The sequence below is a fragment of the Artemia sp. Qi Xiang Cuo genome, chromosome 3 (genome assembly GCF_049724085.1).
Source record: "Artemia sp. Qi Xiang Cuo chromosome 3, ASM4972408v1, whole genome shotgun sequence".
NCBI classification, from domain to species: Eukaryota; Metazoa; Arthropoda; class Branchiopoda; order Anostraca; family Artemiidae; genus Artemia; species Artemia sp. Qi Xiang Cuo.
In genome coordinates this window covers 50,347,045-50,367,221 of record NC_142796.1, presented here as the reverse complement: position 1 = coordinate 50,367,221, position 20,177 = coordinate 50,347,045, and the positions used below count along the sequence as shown (strand labels likewise).

At 34.1% G+C, this 20,177-nt stretch overlaps 2 protein-coding genes across 5 annotated transcripts in view; one reads left to right on the top strand and one right to left on the bottom strand.

The window, feature by feature from the left end:
• Positions 1 to 355: 355 nt before the first annotated feature.
• On the bottom strand, positions 356 to 5,421 carry LOC148954235 (uncharacterized). Of its 2 annotated transcripts, none has more exons than XM_089086994.1 (2): positions 5,347 to 5,421; positions 356 to 1,121 (listed from the first exon to the last, which is right to left on the bottom strand). In XM_089086994.1, the coding sequence occupies exon 2, from the start codon at positions 1,073 to 1,075 to the stop codon at positions 443 to 445; it is 633 nt and encodes a 210-aa protein (XP_088943120.1). In that variant the 5' UTR covers positions 1,076 to 1,121; positions 5,347 to 5,421; the 3' UTR covers positions 356 to 442. The 2 variants fall into 2 exon arrangements, with proteins under 2 accessions (XP_088943120.1, XP_088943121.1); XM_089086995.1 differs by lacking the exon at positions 5,347 to 5,421 and adding an exon at positions 5,170 to 5,320.
• Positions 5,422 to 5,511: 90 nt separating this feature from the next.
• Positions 5,512 to 20,177, top strand: part of LOC148954233 (uncharacterized) — a 51,330-nt gene continuing 36,664 nt past the window's right edge. The window contains exons 1-3 of one of the 3 annotated variants that reach the window (XM_089086085.1): positions 5,512 to 5,536; positions 14,188 to 14,435; positions 19,655 to 19,807. In XM_089086085.1, coding sequence (XP_088942211.1) covers positions 14,195 to 14,435; positions 19,655 to 19,807 — 394 coding nt within the window. In that variant the 5' untranslated portion in view covers positions 5,512 to 5,536; positions 14,188 to 14,194. The other 2 variants (XM_089086087.1, XM_089086086.1) reach the window with 2 other exon arrangements.

Here is a 20,177-nt window from a genome sequence, read left to right as displayed (position 1 = left end):
AAAAAAAATTCTGGTATTTTTACGGAAATATTGACCCGTCTCCATCCCCTAGGTTTTAAAATATATCTTTAAGCTTAAGTTTACAAAATTGAAAAATCTGAGCCCCCTCCCAAGATTCATGTGAATTGGAGCCCCAGCCTACTCCTCTATCAGCCCACCTCAAAATATCATCCATTATATATTTAAAGCTGAATTAAAGCTGAAATCTACAGCATCTTTACTTTTTTTTTCTAATGCAGTTTGGTATTTGGTGCCAATATTGCCTTCCCCTGACTAGGCCAATGGACTAGATAGCAGTTTTTAGAGTCTTTTCTATTAGATAAATTCCTAATTTAATAAAATAGAGGTTTATACATAGGGATAAGTATATTGTTTTAATCTTTATAATTTCTGAATCTCTGCACATTTAAAAAAAATGAAACTATGCAATTTCACTTCTGGTTCATTTGCTAGTTCTACTCTTTTCAGGAACTGTGTCATAATCAGTCAGTGAATAAAAGGTATATACCACAACAGCTATAAAGATAAATTTGGCTAAATAACGCATATCACTAGCATCATTTTTTACTGCACTATATTCTTGTTCTTTTGTCCACCTTGCCTTTGCTTTTTCACGTCTAATGAATGTTTCACCATAATGACTTTTTGACCATGCATCAAAATCATATATGGCAGTCCGTCCAGCCATTGGTGTTTTATGTACTTTATCTCTAGACTTGTAGAATTTTGACTGCCTTTTTAATTCATCCTCTTGTTCTCTAGGTGTAAAACCTCCTAATTTTGAGCTAATAACTCCTTTGTCATACATTTTTCTTGATTGTATATTTCCTAAAATTTCATAAGCTTCTGTAATTTCACGAAAACGTGCAGCAGATTCTGAGGAGCTGTTTACATCAGGATGATAAATCTTTGAAAGTTTATAATAAGCAGCTTTAACTTGTCTCTGATGGGCTTTGGGAGAGACTTGGAGCACATCATAATAAGACTGAGCAGTTGACTTCAGTCTGATTATTTCAGTTTGGTAGCAAAAACAACTACAAACTTTTAATGTAGTTAGTTGTAGGTGTCTTTGCATACTGAAAACCCAAAAAACATACCATGTCCAGAGAAATTTTCTGAAGCTAAAAAGAAAAAGACATAAATATTCATGTTTATATTCAGTATTCATTCTTACGAACCTTAGCATAATAGATACATGTCCATAAACAGTAAATTCCAACAATGAGCACTTCAAAAAATTCATCTAACATACTCACTTATTTATGTGAGACCTACTTGGATGCCTCTTAGCTTTTATACCTACAGTTCAAGCTAGCAAGAAATAATTGTAATATAGTGGCATGAGCAAAACAATTGAGCTGAAATAAGGTTTTTCTTTGGTGAAGGTGTTTTCACCAGTCTTTTGTTGAACATTAAAATTTTTGGAAACAGTCTGTCCAAGTGCTGAACACAGTCCCAATGACAGAAGCTATTGAAGTTACAAACAAACCCCATTAGTGATCATTCAAATTTTTTCTTTATCCCAAATGCAATTATTATCAAATTAGCTCTCAGATATATATCTAACCCATCTACGTACAGAGAACAGAAATATGACTGGGAAAGTCCCTAAGAATGATCAGAAGGACCTCCTGCTCAAAAAAGGAACATGGATACATATTTTTTATACCTCCCCACAATGTATGCTGAATGCAGTAATTCAAAATGTATTAGGCAACACTTTTTGAAAAACTGACATTCACAGGCTACATGATTAAATGCAGCATACTCTATTGATTGGTGCAATTGCTTTTCCTCTATCTTCTTTGGTTCTAAAAATGATCAAGAAACTTCTTCTTTTTTTTCCAAAATGAGTTATATACTGTTTTTCAACTTATAAAAAATAGCAAGAAAAACTGACATTCACAGGCTACTTGATTAAAAGCAGCATACTCTACTGATTGGTTCAATTGCTTTTCCTCTATCTTCTTTAGTTCTAAAAATGATCAAGCAACTTCTTCTTTTTTTCCAAAATGAGTTATATACTGCTTTTCCCCTTATAGCAAGAAAATTGACCTTTACAATCAAAATAATTTTTTTAGTATCTTTAAATGTGTTTAAAACCTTCTTTGTAGAAATAATTGATAGTTAATAAGAGTCAGGAAACTCAAAACACATTATCAGAAGTTATTTTCCTCCTGCAAATTTATGTCTTCTAACACAATATACTTATTTATTCACAGCAAACATGTTATGTCTAATAACAGTTTAAATATGAACACATATAGACTAGTTAGCACACAAAATTGCTATTGGACCAGATAAGCTTTATGATCAATAGTAATAACAGGTTTACTTCCAAATATAGCCTACTAGTTACACTCTTTAATGGTTCTCCTGAATTTGCAATTTTTGTTTTTCACAGTGATATAGTGATTTTCTTGAGTTTTTTTTTTTTTTAGAATTTCCTCATTTATTAGGCAAATATTTTAATTAAAGGATAGTCATGCACTTGCTCATGCCCTTTTTTCCAAGTCAGACAAATTTTCTTAGGCTCATAGCTTTTGATAGGTAACTAATTATTATCAAAGTCCGTTTCTTAGAGTTTTGGTTACCACAGTCACCAATTGCTCTTTACCATTGTTTTTCCCTATGTTGATCAACTTCTAATTCCAGATCATGAAGATGCCTCAACAAAAGTTTCAGAACCAAGGAAATCTAAGCTGAAAGCAAATTAGATTTTATTAACTCTTGGACTCATATCTTTTTTTTTACAGCAAATCAAAAATATTCTTAATAAATGAGCACAAATTGGATCTATTTAAAAAAAAAATTAATATTCTTATAATGAAATGTTGATTGACATTTGTCTGTATTCAATGTTTAACATGACAGGGGTCAGTATGGCTTCAGCCCTACAGAGAGCCAAAAATCATGCATATTTTCAATCCATTTTGTTGAATAGTATACACCAGAAGTATGTAATAGTATATACTGGTAGGGGGAATACTATTCAACAAAATGAATTGTAAATATACATGCATTTTGGCTCTCTGTATGACTGAAGCCATACTGACCCCTATCATTTTACAACCTTGAATACAGACAAATATCAATCAACTATTTGATTATAAGAATATTATAGGTTACATTTCTTTGCTATCCTGGATATGACTTTGCTGGAGCCTGTAGTAATAATATGCTGTTTTTTTTTCAAGTTAAATCTACATCTTGGAAATATTTGAGGGAAGGGGATTCAATAAAGCTTCCAATAAAAGTGCCTCTGAAAATCTGATAGAAAAGCTGTTATATTTTGAGAATGTAATGAAGCAAGAATTCTGCTGTTACTATGTTTTTTTTAAGATTAGGATATAATCTAGACTTTGTCTCTACCATTTGTCTTATTTATTGGTAGCCTAAAAAGGTGCAGCTAAACATTAAGACATGTTTCCTCTTAATTTCAACTTGTTTAATGCTTGACATAATTGATAGATGATTGCCATGAATTTGTTTATTGATGACAGATTGACAGACATATGTCCAAAAATTATTTCAACAATAAAAGCAGATACATCATCATATACCCCATGTAAGGCTCCATTGCTGAGAATACTGAAAGAAGAAGAAAAACACACACTAAAAGAGGAAAATGACAGAGCCATCCAAGACAGGCTATCCACAAAATGCCAGAGTGCCATGTGAAATAACCAAATCAAATGCATATTTTGGTATTTACCTAGAGAAGGAAACATGTTAATAAGCAATTCATACTTCATAGTCTAACATGCAGAATAATTGTAGCTAACACATTTTGTATGCAGCCCTACTATACTTTTCCCCTAACCCCCTAATGTGAAAATATAAGCCTATAGCTAAAATTATGTTTTTCATTGATTCTCCTAATGCATCTTTCTTGTTTCCAGCAGGTAAATACATAAGTTAGCAGGTAATATACATAATTTAGGATCTTCAGAATCTAGTCAAACTAAAAAAAGGGTTATTGGCTGTTTGGTGAGTGCAACTTCCTAACAACCACAGATGTTTGATACCAGCTTGTAGTGCATTGAAAATTGCCTGTAATTTTGACCAAGTACCATGGTCCAGTCTTTCAAAAGTAGTTTAGCCTCTACAGATTTCTATACTGGGTCCTATCACAATCCATTTTGAGAATATTTTTACTTTTGTATTAGCTGATTTGTGACAGTATGACAGTTATTTTGTAGGCTTACTTTCAGGTAGGTTTCAATTATCAACAGATATATTTCAGTTAAGTTGGTATGCTATTGTATGTTTCAGTAATATTGTTTCCTATGTTTTCAGTTACTGTATGTTTTTGTTATGTCATTGACATTGTTATAGACTTTTTTATAGGCTAATTGTTTTGTGTGACAAGCTTGTTAAGCTTACCATATCTTGGTATTAATAAATAAATATTTTCCTTGATTATCAAAGACCAGTACCCTTTAGAGGAGGAAAGAATGGTAAATTTTTTGTTGTTCATATTATTAGGGCTGTCTTTTTAGCACTAAGATCTTACATTTAAGATCTTTCATCTTTCTGCAAAGATTATTGTCTTTTCAACTCATCTTTGTTCTAAGATCTTACAGCTCACTGATGTTAACAAAAAACATGAAAGATGCCATCTTTCTGCCATATAAAACAATGATGTTACTCATCATTGTTCTCAGACTGCTGATCAGAGCAGAATGATGAAAGACGTTTGTATAAAGACTACAAAAGATGTGAGATCTTTGTTCAAAGATTTCACTTTTAAGCATTTTCTGACAAAAAGGTGTAAGATCTTAGCACATTGATGAGTGAAAAAACAGCCCAAGACCTATTGACTTATGAATAACCACTCCATGCCTTTTTTTATGCTCTTTCCAAATATAATAATCATTTTTGTCAGAAATGAATTTTAACCACACCCCTATAGCCTATATATACCAATTCAGGGTATATATTTGAACATTAGGGGGGGAGTTTAAAATTACCTCTCATCAGTAATAAAATTTACCCCTACCCCCCTTAATATACAAATATATACCCTGAATTGGTATATATAGGGGTGGGGGTAAAATTCATTTCCAAACAAAAATTATTATTATATTTGAAAAGAGCATAAAAATGGTATTGAATGGTATGTTTACTTTATTCATAAGTCAATAATACGAGCAACGAAAATCTTACCAACAAATAGATACCAGGGCACCACTGAGGTGCTGGATCCATTCCTGGGTGTCATTCTTGTAACCCTATCTCCAAGATAGTTGAAAACCACTCTTAAGAAATTTTATAGGAAAATTTTAGGCATAGCTATACGCAAGGATTGATTTTTATATTATTTGCATTAAAACATGGCAATACCTTTAAAGTAGAAGCCAATTACATAAATAGCCTAAATAAAATTTTCCCAAATTGCAAATTTTGCCTACAATTTTCTACATGAATAGGTGACACGACCACTAGCATTAATCGATAGAGCGCAGAGTTATCTGAAAGCAGCCATATCGCAACCGTTTTCTTCGACTTTCCAAACACATATTTTAAAAGTGAAGTAAGCAGTTTTTTCCCTCCAATATTTTTTCATTGGATGTTTGTTGTCATTTCTTATATTTTTTGCCACTAAAACTCCTTAGAAATGAATGAAAGATTTAAATTTTTTCGTGAACTAAGACTTTGATTCATGTCCTTTGGTGTTATTAAAAATGTTGCCCTTCCTTTGTTAGACCCAGTAGGGGGAAGGTGCCCAATTGATATTCTTAAAAAAATTACATTCTGTAGAATGTAAAAGACTCTTACACCTTTACCTGCCTTGCTGAATATTTGACTGTATGCAATATACAGAATATCTACCTAGTTGGATAATAACATAGCCTAGTTTAGTGTTTTGGATATAGGCTATATCCAAATAGGCAGATAGGTAAGAAGGTTCTCTAAGCAGTTTGGGGTTAATATCCAACTAGCCAGATATATTGTTTTTCTTAGGCACTGAGAGAATATCTACATAGTTGGATAATAATCTAGCTTAGTGTTTCTGATATAGGCCTATATCCAACTAGGCAGATAAGCAGTTTGGGGTTAATATCCAACTAGCCAGACAATTCATTTCTCTTAGGCACAGCATGAACATCTAACTAGGTGGATAATAGCCTACCAAGTCTTAACACTTCTGATAGCCTATATGTCCAACTAGGAAGATAAATAAATTCCATTAGGCTATGCAGTTTTGGGATAATATCCAACTAGCCAGATAAATTGTTTCTCTTAGGCACAGCAAGAATATCTAACTAGGTGGATAATGCTGAGTCTTAAATCTTTTGATATATGTTTAACTAAGCAGGAAGTTACTTAACTACCTAGTTGGATTAATATCAGAAGGGCTAGGACAAAATGTTATCCTCCAAGTTAGATGTTCATGCTATGTTTAAGAGCAAAAATTGTCTGACTAGTGGGATATTATCATTAGTTTGCATGAAGAATTTACTTATCTGTCTAGTTAGATATATATGAGAAGCATTAAGTTAAAGTATTATCCACCTAGTTAGAGATACTAAGTTGGCTCTTATGCTTTATTGTATTTGGCTAGCAAGGTAAAACTGTCTTTCTTTTAAATTTTAATTATTGTCCTTGTTGGATAATTTCTTATTTGCTTAAAAGGATTTTTCAGATAGCTAACTAGTTGGATAATTTTGGCAATAACTAAGTATGGTTGGATATTATTTTTACATTCTATAGAATAGGCCTAGACATTTTTAGATATTATCCATTGGGTATACTCCCCCCAATAGGTTAGGCTATTTCATGGGTCTAATTACTTAGATAATTTTGGAGAACACGCTGCCTTTCCATGACAATAAATGAAATTTCAAATAGGGATAAAATCCTTTTAATAGACAGTGTTTCACCAACAGTGATAGAAATTCACATACAAATGTGATTAGCTCAAACGTTTCAACCATAGACAGCACTGATGGTTTCAAATATACTTTAACTAACAGTGGAGCCCAATCTTGGAAAATGCTGTTCAATCTTGGGCAATTATTAGACCTATATCTAAGTAGAATAGGCCTAGGCTGTAGTGATAAGTTTTGGGTATAATTAAAGGTTAAAAAAACTTGAGTTTTCTAGGATTAAAGGCAGTCAATGCCAATTACCCTTATCCTAATTATCTAAACATGTACATATCATTTCCAAGAATAGGAAGCTGTTATCCATATTTAAGGAAACTGTTATCCATATTTAAGGAAGTTACATTTTGTTTAGTATTTTGTCTGAGATTAGGCATGATCCAAGTGCTTGGGGTCTTACCCTATCCTGTAATGTAGTCTACTTGGGTGGGGGACAAGTTCAACCTAATTAGGTTATTACCTTAAATCACACTTGCCAGCAATAAGGACAAATCCTGTAGATGCCAGTCAATGATGATGGTGACTCAGCTCATTGGGTGCATCCCAAATAGGACAAAGTAATGCTGTTTTTTTATTTTCCTAGTATTCTCAAGGTCCAGTCTATGCCTAGGGGTGCTTTCACATTGCTACATAAGGCTTAAACCTTTTGTGCTATGTTTTACAACAAATTAATGTTGTTCTGTTCTTTTTTCCTAATAATAAGAAAGCCTAGGCATAATAATGTATCTTGTTGCTACATTAGGCCTAAAACCTTTCATGTGCCTTTCAGCTAGCCACCAAAATTGAAAACCAGTTTGGTAATGTTGAAAGCCAATTGAAAACCCCTGGAGAGTGTCCCTTGTTTGACAAGGATGCAGTTCAGAATTTGGCTGAGTCAGAGATTCAGGCATTGAAAAAAGATCTTGAGATGCAGCTTGAAACCAAAGCTAAACATATGGTTGCAGATGATAGAGACTGTCAGTGTTGAAAGCTAAATATCATTGTTTTTTATCCCCCCTCAGATGAGGGATGAACTTTACATAAAAAAAATACCTTGCAAGTGATTATGAGCTCCCAAACATAAGCGTCTCTAATGTCTGTTGTCTGAGCAGTCAGCAAAGTCAAGTTGCAACCACCAATGCCAAAAAATGCCTGTTCCCATATTATTCTCAGTCCTAGATTTCAAGACTAAGAAACATATTAATATATTAAGATTGATAAGAAATGATCTTACAAAAGAAAAGGGTTAAGTACAATTCAGTTCCAAAATGATGTCTTCAAGACTGCTCATGAGAAAAGAGCAAAGTTATATGAGGAGTTGCAGGTCAGGTGTGCATAGGGTAAAGCTGATTTGGCTATCTATGAGAACTCTAAAGTTCCAAAACAGTCAGATTTGTTCAGTCCATCTGGCTGCAATGGAACATTAAATGATATACCCTGCAATGTAACCAGTGTAAATAGACTGTTAGATGATATTGTTTTTCAAAGTAACATTAGGGACAAGCTGCCCCCTCAAGGCAGGAAATGGAAGAATAATCTTTCTGTGTTGTATACAAATGCAGACACACTTTCAAACAAACTTGATGAACTGTATTCTTTGGTAAATTTACGGAAAACTGATATAGTTATCATGACTGAGGTACTTCTAAAGTACTGCCTCAATCCCAAAGCACATTTCTGTCAACTGAATTTTAGTTCTAGAGAGGGCTTATTTGATTGGAAATTGAAAGTTCAAGCATAATTTTTAATAGTAAAAAAAAAATCCAAGGGCAGTTAGCCCCCCCCCATGGCTTCTTTTTCTAAACCCATTTGATGAAAATTTTGAGATAGACATTTTGTTAAAAATAGTTCAAAGGTTGGATAAGAAAAACTCTGGTGTCAATACAACCCCCCAGGGCCCAGGGGAAGGCGTTCTAAGTTATGCCCTAAGGGCATGTATGGTTCTTATGAAAGGGATGCTTATATAAACTTCATAGAGGGCTCATTTGATTGGAAATTGAAAGTTCTAGTTCACTTTTTAAGATTCAAAAGAGATCCAAGGGTAACTAGCCCCCCCTTCCCCACGCATACCCTTTTTTCCCCAAGCCCATCTAATAAAATTTTTATAATAGCCATTTCATTAAAAATAGTTCAAAGGTCAGATAAGAAAAATTCCTCTGTCAACGCAATCCCCAGGGCCCAGAGGCAGGCGTTTGAGTAATGCTCTAGGGGTATATATAGTTCTTATGAAAGGGATGCTCATATAAACTTTGGAAGGCTCATTTGATTGGAAATTGAAAGTTGTAATTCACTTTTTAAGAGTCAGAAGTGATTGGAGGGCAGCTAGCCTCCCCCCCACAGTCCATTTATTTTTTTTCACAGAGGCACTTCATACAGAAGGGGTCATTGTATAAACTTCAAAAGGGGCTCATTCAATTGGAAATTGAGAGTTCTAGTGCCCTTTTTAAGAGTCAAAAGTGATCAGAGGGCAGCTAGCCCCCCCCCCCCAACCCCTTTTTCCCAAATACATCTGATAAAAAATTTGAGGTAGCCATTTTGTTAAAAATAGTTCAAAGATCATATAGCAAAAAACTCTTTTATGTATGGCCATTTTGTTAAAAATAGTTTAAAGGTCAGATAAGAAAAACGCCTGTGTCAGCACAACCCCCCTGGGCCCAGTGCAGGCATTGTAAGTACTGCTTTGGGGGCATATATGGTTCTTATGGAAGGGATGCTCGTATAAACTTCGGAGAGGGCTCATATGATTGGAAATTGAAAGCTCTTGTTAAACTTTTAAGAGTCAAAAGAGATCAGAGGGCAACTAGCCCTCCCTCTCCACGCCCTATTTTCCTTCAACCCATCCGATAAGAACTTTGAGAGAGCCATTTTTTCAAAATAGTTCAAAGGTCAGATAACAAAACTCCAGTGTTGACACATCCACCTGGGGACTGGGGGGCAGGCATTGTAAGCTATGTCCTGGGGTTGTATGTGGTTCTTATGAAAGGGGTGCTCGTATAAAATTCAGAGAGTGTTCATTTGAATGGAAATTCAAAGTTGTAGTTCATTTGCTCAGAGCGAAAAAAGATTGGAGGGCAATTAGCCCCTCCCACCCTCCACAGCTTTGGGTTATTGGATGGACAAACCCATCTGATAAAAATTTGAGATGACCTTTTTGTTAAAAAAAAGTTCAACCATCAGATATTAAAACTCCAGGGTCCACACAACCCCCCAGGGCCCAGGGACTGGCATTGTAAGTTATACTCTGGAGATATAAATGGTTCTTATAGAAGGGATGCTTGTATAAACTTCAGAGAGGGCTCATTTGATTGAAAATAGAAAGTTCTAGTTCATTTTTAAAGATTCAAAAGAGACAGAAGGCTAATTACCCCCCCCCCCCCACGCCCTTTTCCCCCAAACCAATCCAATAAAAATTTTGAGATGACCATTTTCTTAAAAACAGTTCAAACATCAGATAATAAAAACTCCAAGGTTGACACAAACCCATTTTCTCACTTTGATACTTTGATGAACATTTGATTTTTTTTTTTTTTTGTGATTTTGAAATAAGGAATTTTTAAAAACTTGAAACTTTTTGTAATCAAATACAAACAAAAATTACTTAAAAAAAAACTTTCTGAAAAACATGTTTTTCAAAGAAAATTAAAGGCCATTTTAAACTTAAGCTCAGTAGATACAATTCAAAAATTCAAACTCAAAACGACCAGAAACTACTATCAAAGAATAAATGAACCCAAAACAAACAGAAATTAAATAAACAATCATAGCAAAAAACATACAACATTTAATAATATAAATGAATAAATAGATATTAAAGCAAGTAATGCTTAGATTGAATATGAAAATCAATCTTAAAAAAAAAAAAAAATCCTATTGAAGTATAAATGAAACTTAAAATAAACAGAATTTAAATAAACAATCAATGCAAACAAACATAGAATAGATATTAATGTAAATTAATGAATAAATATTAAAACGAGCGAAACTTAAATTGAATATGCAAATCAAGCTTGAAACAAACAAAAATCACTACAAACAAAAGTTTGAGTATCACCTCCTTCTCTCACTGTAAAAGTCTAAAACCTACTGCGTCATGTGTGCTTTACTGAAAACTATGTGTCTTGAACAGTCTTGGAAAGATAAACAACATCAAATTGAACATTTGAAGTATATTGACATTAATTCTTGAAAGATCCGTGAGTTCAAGAATTTATTTCACTCTAATTTTATTTTATTTTCAATGCTGTAAGAACTGGAAAAGAAAATATTTGTAATATAATTCGTTTTCAGTTAAGCACCAATGACGCAGTAGGCTTTTGGTTTTTATTTACAGTTAAGGAAGGAGACAGTATCCAAACACTTGTTTGTAGTGAAACTATATTTGTCTTGAACAACTTAAAAAAGAACTAATAAATTAAACTGAATATTTGATGTATAATAATATTAATTGCTGAAAGCTCATCAGTTCAAAATTTTACTATGATTTTAGTGTTTATTTTCGATATTAAGTACAAAAGAAAATATTTGTCATAAAATTGGTTTTCAGTAAAGCATCAATGACGCAGTAGGCTTTAGACTTTTACAGTAAGAGAAGGAGGTGATACCCAAACTCTTGTTTGTAGTGATTTTTGTTTGTTTCAAGCTTGATTTGCATATTCAATTTAAGTTTCACTCGTTTTAAGATTTATTTGTTAATTCACATTAATATCTATTGTATGTTTGTTTGCCTTGATCATTTATTTAATTTCTGTTTGTTTGAAGTTTCATTTATACTTCAATAGGAATTTTTTTTTTTTCAGCTTGATTTTCATATTCATTCTAAGCATTACTTGCTTTAAGATCTATTTATTCATTTATATTATTACTTGTTGTATGCTTTTTGCTATGATTGTTTATTCTGTTCGTTTTGGGTTTCATTTATTCTTTAATAGTTTTTTCTGGTCGTTTTGAGTTTTAATTTTAAAAGGTTTTTATATCTGCGGAGCTCAAGTTTAAAAGGGCCTTTACTTCTCTTCGAGAAACTTATTTTTTGGAGTTTTTTTTTTAATTAATTAAGATGAAACATTCAGGGATCTTTGATGGGAGTGTTGGACTAAATCATGGCATGCTATTTGTATGCAGGTTGTCAAAAGGGTGTATCAGCAATATCTTAGAAACACCTTAAAGTATTAAGTTAAAACTGTCAGCGGATATTGAACTAAATCAGGACATACTATGTACATGTGGATTATCAAAGGGGCAGACCAGCCATACCTTAGGATATTAAGCTAAAACTTGCAGGGCTACTTATATTCCTGCTTCTTTTGCTACTACTTTACTGCTTCTATTGAAACAAATCAAAATAGTTTAAGTGCATCCACAATGTCAAAGTGGCATAGGTGGGATATATTAGGACTAGAGTAGTCTATAAAATAGAAACTTACAGGGAAAGTTTATGTTGCTATAAAACTAAATCAAAAGGCACTATGTCCATGATGGTTGTCAGTAGGGTGTATCAGCAATATTTCAAGAACATCTGTGGGTATTAGAGGGCCCTGTCCTATGTAGGTTTGTAGGTCAGGATCAAAAACAAATCATTAAGAATATTTAAGATCACAGCATGACTGTGTGGTTCAGTTTAGTTAGTTCATTAAATAAAAAAAAACAAGTTTCTTTAACTGAAAGTAAGGAGCGACATTAAAACTTAAAACAAACAGAAATTATTCCATATATGAAAGGGGCTGTCCCCTCCTCAACTTCTCGCTCTTTACGCTAAATTTTTTATTGTTCTAAATAATAGAGTTGTGAGAAAGAGTCAAACTTTAGTGTAAAGGGCAAGGTGTTGAGGAGGGGACAGCTCCTTTCATATACAGAATAATTTCTGTTCGTTTTCAATTTTAATGTTGCTCCTTACTTTCAGTTAAAAAACTTTTTTTATTTAATTTCTGAAGGTTTTTAAATTAATGCAGGTTTTGATTATGGCTCAGCGTACATGAATCATTAAAACGAAATTTGCATATTAATTTTTTTTTTTTTGTTTGGCTAAATGGCTTTCTCGACAATTGTTTAATTTTATTTACGAACGTTTCTATTAGTAATAAATATACATAACTTACGAATTAACTTACGTAACGAATTCCTGTATCCGTATATTGTTGTTACAGATATTATGAGGGTTTGCCCCCCCCCTAGTCAATACTATGCTCTTTACTATAGGGTTCGATTTTTTTTTCAGTTTTTTAAAGATGAATCCTTAATCGCGAATACCGTTAATTAGAATAGATTTCTCTTCTGAAAGTAAAAAAAACTTTAGTGTAAACAGCGAGGTATTGACTAGGGGGCGAATTCAATCATATACGTAATAGTTACTGTTCACTTTAAGTTTTGATGTTTAAAAGTTCTCAGTTGAAAATTTTTTCAGTTGAAAACTTGTTTTTTTTTTATCTAATTTCTGATCGTTTTTTTAAATAATGCTGGGAAATCTGGCACCCCCTTCACAGCAATGTCCCTTCCCCCATGGAAAGATCCTCCCACGTAACCCCTCCCCCCTCACTACCAGAAAAAATTCCCCCTGAAAAATATAGTATTGGTTCTCAATAACCAATACTATATGTAAACAATGGGCAAAGTTCATAACTTGCAGCCCTTCCCCCGGGGACTGTGGGGGATTAAATCATCCTCAGACATAGTTATTACATTTTTCAACCATGCTGAACAAAATGGCTATCTCAAAATTTTGATCAGGTGACTTTGGGAAAAAAGGAGTGTGGGAGGGGGCCTAGTTGCCCTTTATATTTTTATTTACTTAAAAGGGGCACTAGAACTTTTAATTTCCGTTTGAATGAGCTTTCTTGCGATATTCTAGGACCACTGGGTCAAAATGATCACCCCTGAAAAAAAAACAAATAAACACACATCCATGATCTTTCTTCTGGCAAAAATACAAAATTCCACATTCTTGCAGATAGGAGCTTGATACCTCTACAGTAGGGCTCTCTGATATATTGAATCTGATGGTGTGATTTTCATCAAAGTTTTATGACTTTTAGGGGGTGTTTTCCCCTTTTTTCGTAAATAAGGCAAATTTTCTCAGGCGCAAAACTTTTGATGGGTAAGACTAAACTTGATGAAACTTATATATTTGAAATCAGCATAAAAATCTGATTCTTTTGATGTATCTATTGGTATCAAAATTATATTTTTTAGAGTTTTGTTTACTATTGAGCTGGGTTGCTCCTTACTTACAGTTCATTACCACAAACTGTTTGATCAATAATGATGACTGCTAAATACGTAGAATACTTGTTTAGTAATTATGCACTAATAACAAAATTTATTTCAGTCTAGTAATGGCAGATTCAGATCAACCTGTGATGTATATGTGTAGCAAATGCTCACAACTATACTCAGATCTTGAAGAGTTCAAATCACATCAATGCTTAACTGGTGAGGAAGAAGTGTATCTGCCAGAAGGTGAAGGAGTTGATAGTGGTCTGGTTGACCAACAACACTATGATGAGTCTCAACAGTACCAAACTGATATGGGTGAACTTAGTCAAGCCCCAGAAGAACTAATGGGTCAAATGCAAGGTGAGGTTTTTGTTAGTCTTGGAAAGGGATTTGGGTTTTAACCAACTCGGAGGGGGGGGAGGGAGGGGTAGTAAGAATTCTGATTAGTGATGAGAAGATAAAGAGAATTGCTTGATAGTTGTTGCTGGTTTAGGGTCACAAATTTTAGTAATTACTAAATTTACTATTTTGTGTTGTATATTAAAGGATGAATACATTCCTTATAAAAGAATTTGAAGGCAAAATATGTAGTACCAAAGGAAAAGAAGGTACTTCTGTATCCCATATTGTTACTGCAGCAACAACATTCTATGTTCAGTACATTCATTGGATTGTCAAAGTCACTTCCAGTTTAACTGCATCCTAGCCTATCAACGCTTTTGCCTTGATCTTAATTTATATACAAGTTTTATCTCAAATTGACTTTTTTTTTTTTTTTTTTTTTTTTTTTTTTTTTTTTTTGCATTGTAAGCCAACTGTGACAAGAAATAAGTAAAACATGCAAATCAACAAAATCAGCAAACTACGTATTTAGCCTAATGGCATATCCAGCCCAGAGGGGGTGGCAGTGAAACTGCATATTGTATTGAGTCTTTATAGTATTAATTAAGAAAACTTTCCACAAAATAAGTTTTTCAAAGAAAAGTAAAGAACTCCATTAAACAAAAAATGAATAAAAATAAAATAAAAAATCTACCAAGCGTGAAACTACCACAAATCAGCATCGATAAATAAATGAAACCAAAAACGAACAGAAATTACTATAAAAAACTGAGTCAAACTCAAAACGAGCAGAAGTTAACATAAGTTGGGCTCAAAACCCCTATGCCTTCCCAAGGGCAGAACAAAATTTGCACTTTACTGAAAAAAATACAAATGTTTTTACTTTTATAACTTGAGATAAATCAAATAATATTAACATTTTGATTACTAAATATAAGTATATGTATATTAGATTGACATTGCACATTAATTTGTATTTTTTTCAGTAAAGTTCAAATTATGTTCTGGCCTTGGCAAGGCATAGGGGTTTTGAGCCCAATTTATGTTAATTCCTGCTCGTTTTGAGTTTAACTCGGTTATTTATTAACCCTTGCTATATAAATTACAACCCTTACCCTAAGGGCTGTGAGGGTAGTTTTCATCCTCTGAGAAATAATTTCCAGAACTTTCAACTCTGTTAAACAAAATAGCTATCTCAAAATTTTGATTGGATTTTTGATTGTTAGTTGCTCTCCAATACCTTTTAACTATTAAACAAGGTCTTTTTAATTTCCAATTGAATGAGCCCTTTTGAAGTTTCCACGACAACACTGTCTGTAAAACCTTATATGCTCCCAGGGCACAACTTACAGCCCTTACCATGAGGATTGGGAGGGGGGGATGTCATCCTCAAAGACCTAATTTCCAGAACTGTCTACTACGTTGAACAAAATGGCTATCTGAAAATTTCGATTGGATATGTTTGGGGGAATGGTGGGCGTGAGAGGGTGGTTACTTACCCTCCAATCACTTTCGACTATTAAAAAGGGCAATAGCTCTTTCAATTTCCAATTGAATGAGCCCTTTTTGAAGTTTTTATGACAACTCTATCTATAAAAACCTTATATGTCCCCAGGTTATAACTTACAACCTTTGCCCTAGGGGCTCTGAGGGGTTTGTCATCCTTAAATACATAATTTCCAGAACTTTCAACTAAGTTGAACAAAATAGCTATCTCTAAGCTTTGATTGAATGTGTTTGGGGAAATGATGGGCGTGAGAGGGGGGTCAATTACTCTCCACTCACTTTCGACTATTCAAAAGTGCAATTTCGATCTCCAAACAAATGAGCCTTTTTTGAAAATCCTACAACAATTTTCTATATAAACCTTGTATGCCCCCAGGGCATAACTTACAACCCTTGCACTGAGGGCTATGAGGGGTTTATCATCCTAAAAGACCTAATTTCCAGAACTTTCGACTCAGTTGAACAAAATGGATATCTCAAAATTTTGATTGGATGTGTTTGGGGAAATGGTGGGCGTGATAGGGAGGTTAGTTACCTTTCAGTCATTTTCGACTATTAAAGGGCACTAGCCCTTTCAATTTCCAATTGAATGAGTCCTTTTGATGTTTTTACGGCATCGCTTTCTATAAAAACCTTACATGCCCCCAGGGCATAACTTACAACCCTTGCCCTGTGGGCTGTTGGAGGGAGGGGTTGTCATCCTTAAAGACCTAATTTCCAAAACTTTCCACTAAGTTGAATAAAATGGCTATCTAAAAATTTTGATTAGATGTGTTTGGGTAAATGGTGGGTGTGAGAGGGGGGTTAGTTGCCCTCAAATCACTTTCGACTATTAAAAATGGCACTAGCCCTTTTAATTTCCAATCGAATGAGCCCCTTTTCAAGTTTCTACAACAAAATTTCAGCAAAAACCTTATATGGCCCCAGGGCATAACTTATAACCCTTGCCTTGAAAACTGTGGGGGGAGTGTCCCTCTCAAAGGTATAATTTCCTGAACTTTAAACTGCGTGAAACAAAATGGCTATCTCAAAATTTTGATTCGATGTGTTTGGGGAAATGATGGGCGTGGAAGGGGTGTTAGTTGCCTTCCAAACAATTTCGACTATTAAAAAGGGCTCTAGCCCTTTCAATTTCAAATCGAATGAGCCTTTTTTGAAGTTTCTACAACAATACGTTCTATAAAAACCTTATATGCCCCCAGTACATAACTTACAACCCTTTCCCTGAGGGCTGTGAGGGGGTATCATCCTCAAAGACCTAATTTCCAGATCTTTTGACTACGTTGTACAAAATGGATATCTCAAAATTTTGATTGGATGTGTTTGGAGAAAATGTGGGTGTCAGAGAGGGGTTAGTTGCCCTCCAATCACTTTCGACTATTAAAAAGGGCACTAGCCCTTTGCATGTCCAATCGAACGAGCCTTTTTTGAAGTTTTTACGACAACGCTTTCTATAAAAACCTTATATGCCCCCAGGGCATTACTTACAACCCTTGCCCTGAGGACTGTGGGGGAGTGTCCTCCTCAAAAACATAATTTCTATCTGGAAATCAACTACGCTGAACAAAACGGCTATCTAAAAATTTTGATTGGATGTGTTTGAGGAAAAGGTGAGATTGTGAGGGGCGTTAGTTGCCCTCAAATCACTTTCGACTATTAAAAAGGGCAATAGACCTTTGAATTTCCAATCCAATGAGCACTTTTTCAAGTTTCTTCAACAAAGATTTCAATAAAAACTTATATGCCCCGAGGGCATAACTTATAACCCTTACCCTGAAGACTGGGTGGAGTGTCCTGATAGAAGGTTTAATTTCCTGAACTTTAAACTGCTTGGTACAAAATGGCAATCTAAAAATTTTAATTGGATGTTTTTGGGGAAATGGTGGTCGTGGAAGGGGTGTTAGTTGCCTTCCAATCACTTTCGACTATTAAAAAAAGCACAAGTCCTTTAGAATACTAATCAAATGAGGCTGTCTTCAAGTTTTCACGAAAGCACGTCCAATAAAAAAAAACCTTATATGCCCCCAGGGCATAGCTTACACTACCTGCCCTGAGGGCTATGTGGGGAGTGTCATCCTCAAAAACATATTTTCTATTTGGAAATCAACTACGCTGAACAAAATGGCTATCCCAAATTTTGATTGGATGTGTTTCGGGAAATGGTGCGCGTGGAAGGGGTGTTAGTCGCCTTCCAATCACTTTCGACTAGTAAAGAGGGCACAAGCCACTCCAATTTCCAATTGAATGAGCCCTTTTCGAAGTTTCTACAGCTTCTTCGATACGAAATGCCCTGGTCTAAAGGAAAAAAATAATAAATAATACATTGTGCCAACATCGTTCGTATATGCCCCAGGGCATAACTTAGAAGCCTTGCCCTTAGGGCTGTGGGGGAATGTCCTCCTCAAAAACATCATTTCTATCTGGAAATCAACTGTGCTAAACAAAATGGCTATCTCAAAATCTTGATCGGATGTGTTTGAGGAAATGGTGGGCGTGGAAGGGTGTTAGCTACCTTCCAATCACTTTCGACTATTAAAAAGGGCACTAGGCGTTCCAATTTACAATCAAATAAAACCCTTTCAAAGTTTCTACGAAAAATCCTACGATACGAAGTGCCCTGGCCCCGAAAAAAAAATACATTGTGCCAACATCGTTCTTTACTTAGGCAGCGCGATTGCGCTGCCTATGATTGAGTGGATTTAAATGTTGTTTCTCATATGCTATATTACAAAACTGTGGGACTTACTCTGCAGTTGAAGCAAATTATGCTATGTGTAGTGTTTTTATGATAAATGTATCTGTACTATGTATTTGCACCTGCATTTATAATAAGCTAATTTAATACTGAATCCTCTCACATTTTTCTTATGAAAAAATCTGTTTTGAAACAGAATATAAGAATTGCAGCATCAAGATATAACAAAAGATTTAGATTTATTTATAACAGAATGTCTGAATGGAATTATATCTGTGGTTTGAATTTAGCCTCTTTGTCTCTGTTCTTCATATAAAAGATGACTCTTTTAATTTCTAATCTTTTAATATTTTTTGAGGTGTTTCTCCACCCTATTTTTCTATAATCTGTTATAAATATAACTATAATATAACTATAAATATAACTATAATCTATTCAAGGTTTTAGTTTCTATTTGTTTGTAATTTTTTCCTTTTATTAAAAATCTCCAAAATATTGACATTGTTATTCAAATATTTGTTGACTGGCGGAAAGTATTTCTTTGGATTTGCACCAGTGTGATTTTATGTTAGTATTTTTACCCTAAAGATACTGTAATGCTTCCTTTTTATTGGGTCAAGGCCAAGAAGAAAGAGAAATGTAAGAAGAAGATTTTTTTTTTCATGAAGCCCAAGAGAATATGGATTCCTAAATTATATTTGACTTTAATGTTTGTTTTCGGGCTTAAGTTTTGGCCCAATAAGGACCGCAGTTGAAAACCTTTAAAGTCTAAAAATGGTCTTGGACTATTTTTAGGGCAGAAAGCTTTCTGGCCTTGGGTCATTAAATTGTTCGCTTCAATGAACGCAATTATGTATTCCTTTCTTTAAAGAAAATTAACTTAAATTTTGACAAGAAAAAATTAAATCTCAACTCATGTGTTGTGAAATAGGAATTCCAATGTTTTTTTTTTTTTTTTTTAATAAACATGACAGTCCCTATAATTTATAAGTTGGCTCTTAGTATCAGCTAACTGACAACTCTTCATTTTTTTTAGAACAAGGTCAAGAAGAGGGCCAAATGCAAGTGGAACACGATGCAGGTGCTCATAGAGGAGAAGCCCAAGAGCGAATGGAAACTCAAGGTGATATTTGGACCCATGAAGTTATCAGTATTCTTTTGGAGTCTGTTAAAAAGCACCTCCAAACAGGTATGTACTTTTTCTGCATATTATTGTGTTGATGAATAGATTCTCTCACAAAATGGGATGTTTGACAAGGGTCTCATTTTCATTTAAAGGAGCATTTTTAGTAATTACTAAGTGGGTTAACCCTTGAGGCAAAGTCCCAAGAAACTGACATGGTTTTGGGTCATGTTGCCTTTAGATGTCTTTGTGTTTTGATGAGTTCTTAGTACTAGTTTTAGTCATAGTCAGGGGTGGGGGAGGCTCAGGAACTTGATCTGTTGGGCTGCCTTTAAATTTTGAAGATTGATAAAGCTGACTAATTTTCAGAAGGAGGGTATGGAAAGCATGGGCGTGAGAAACATAGCTCAACTTAGTTCATTTTCTTGAATATAAA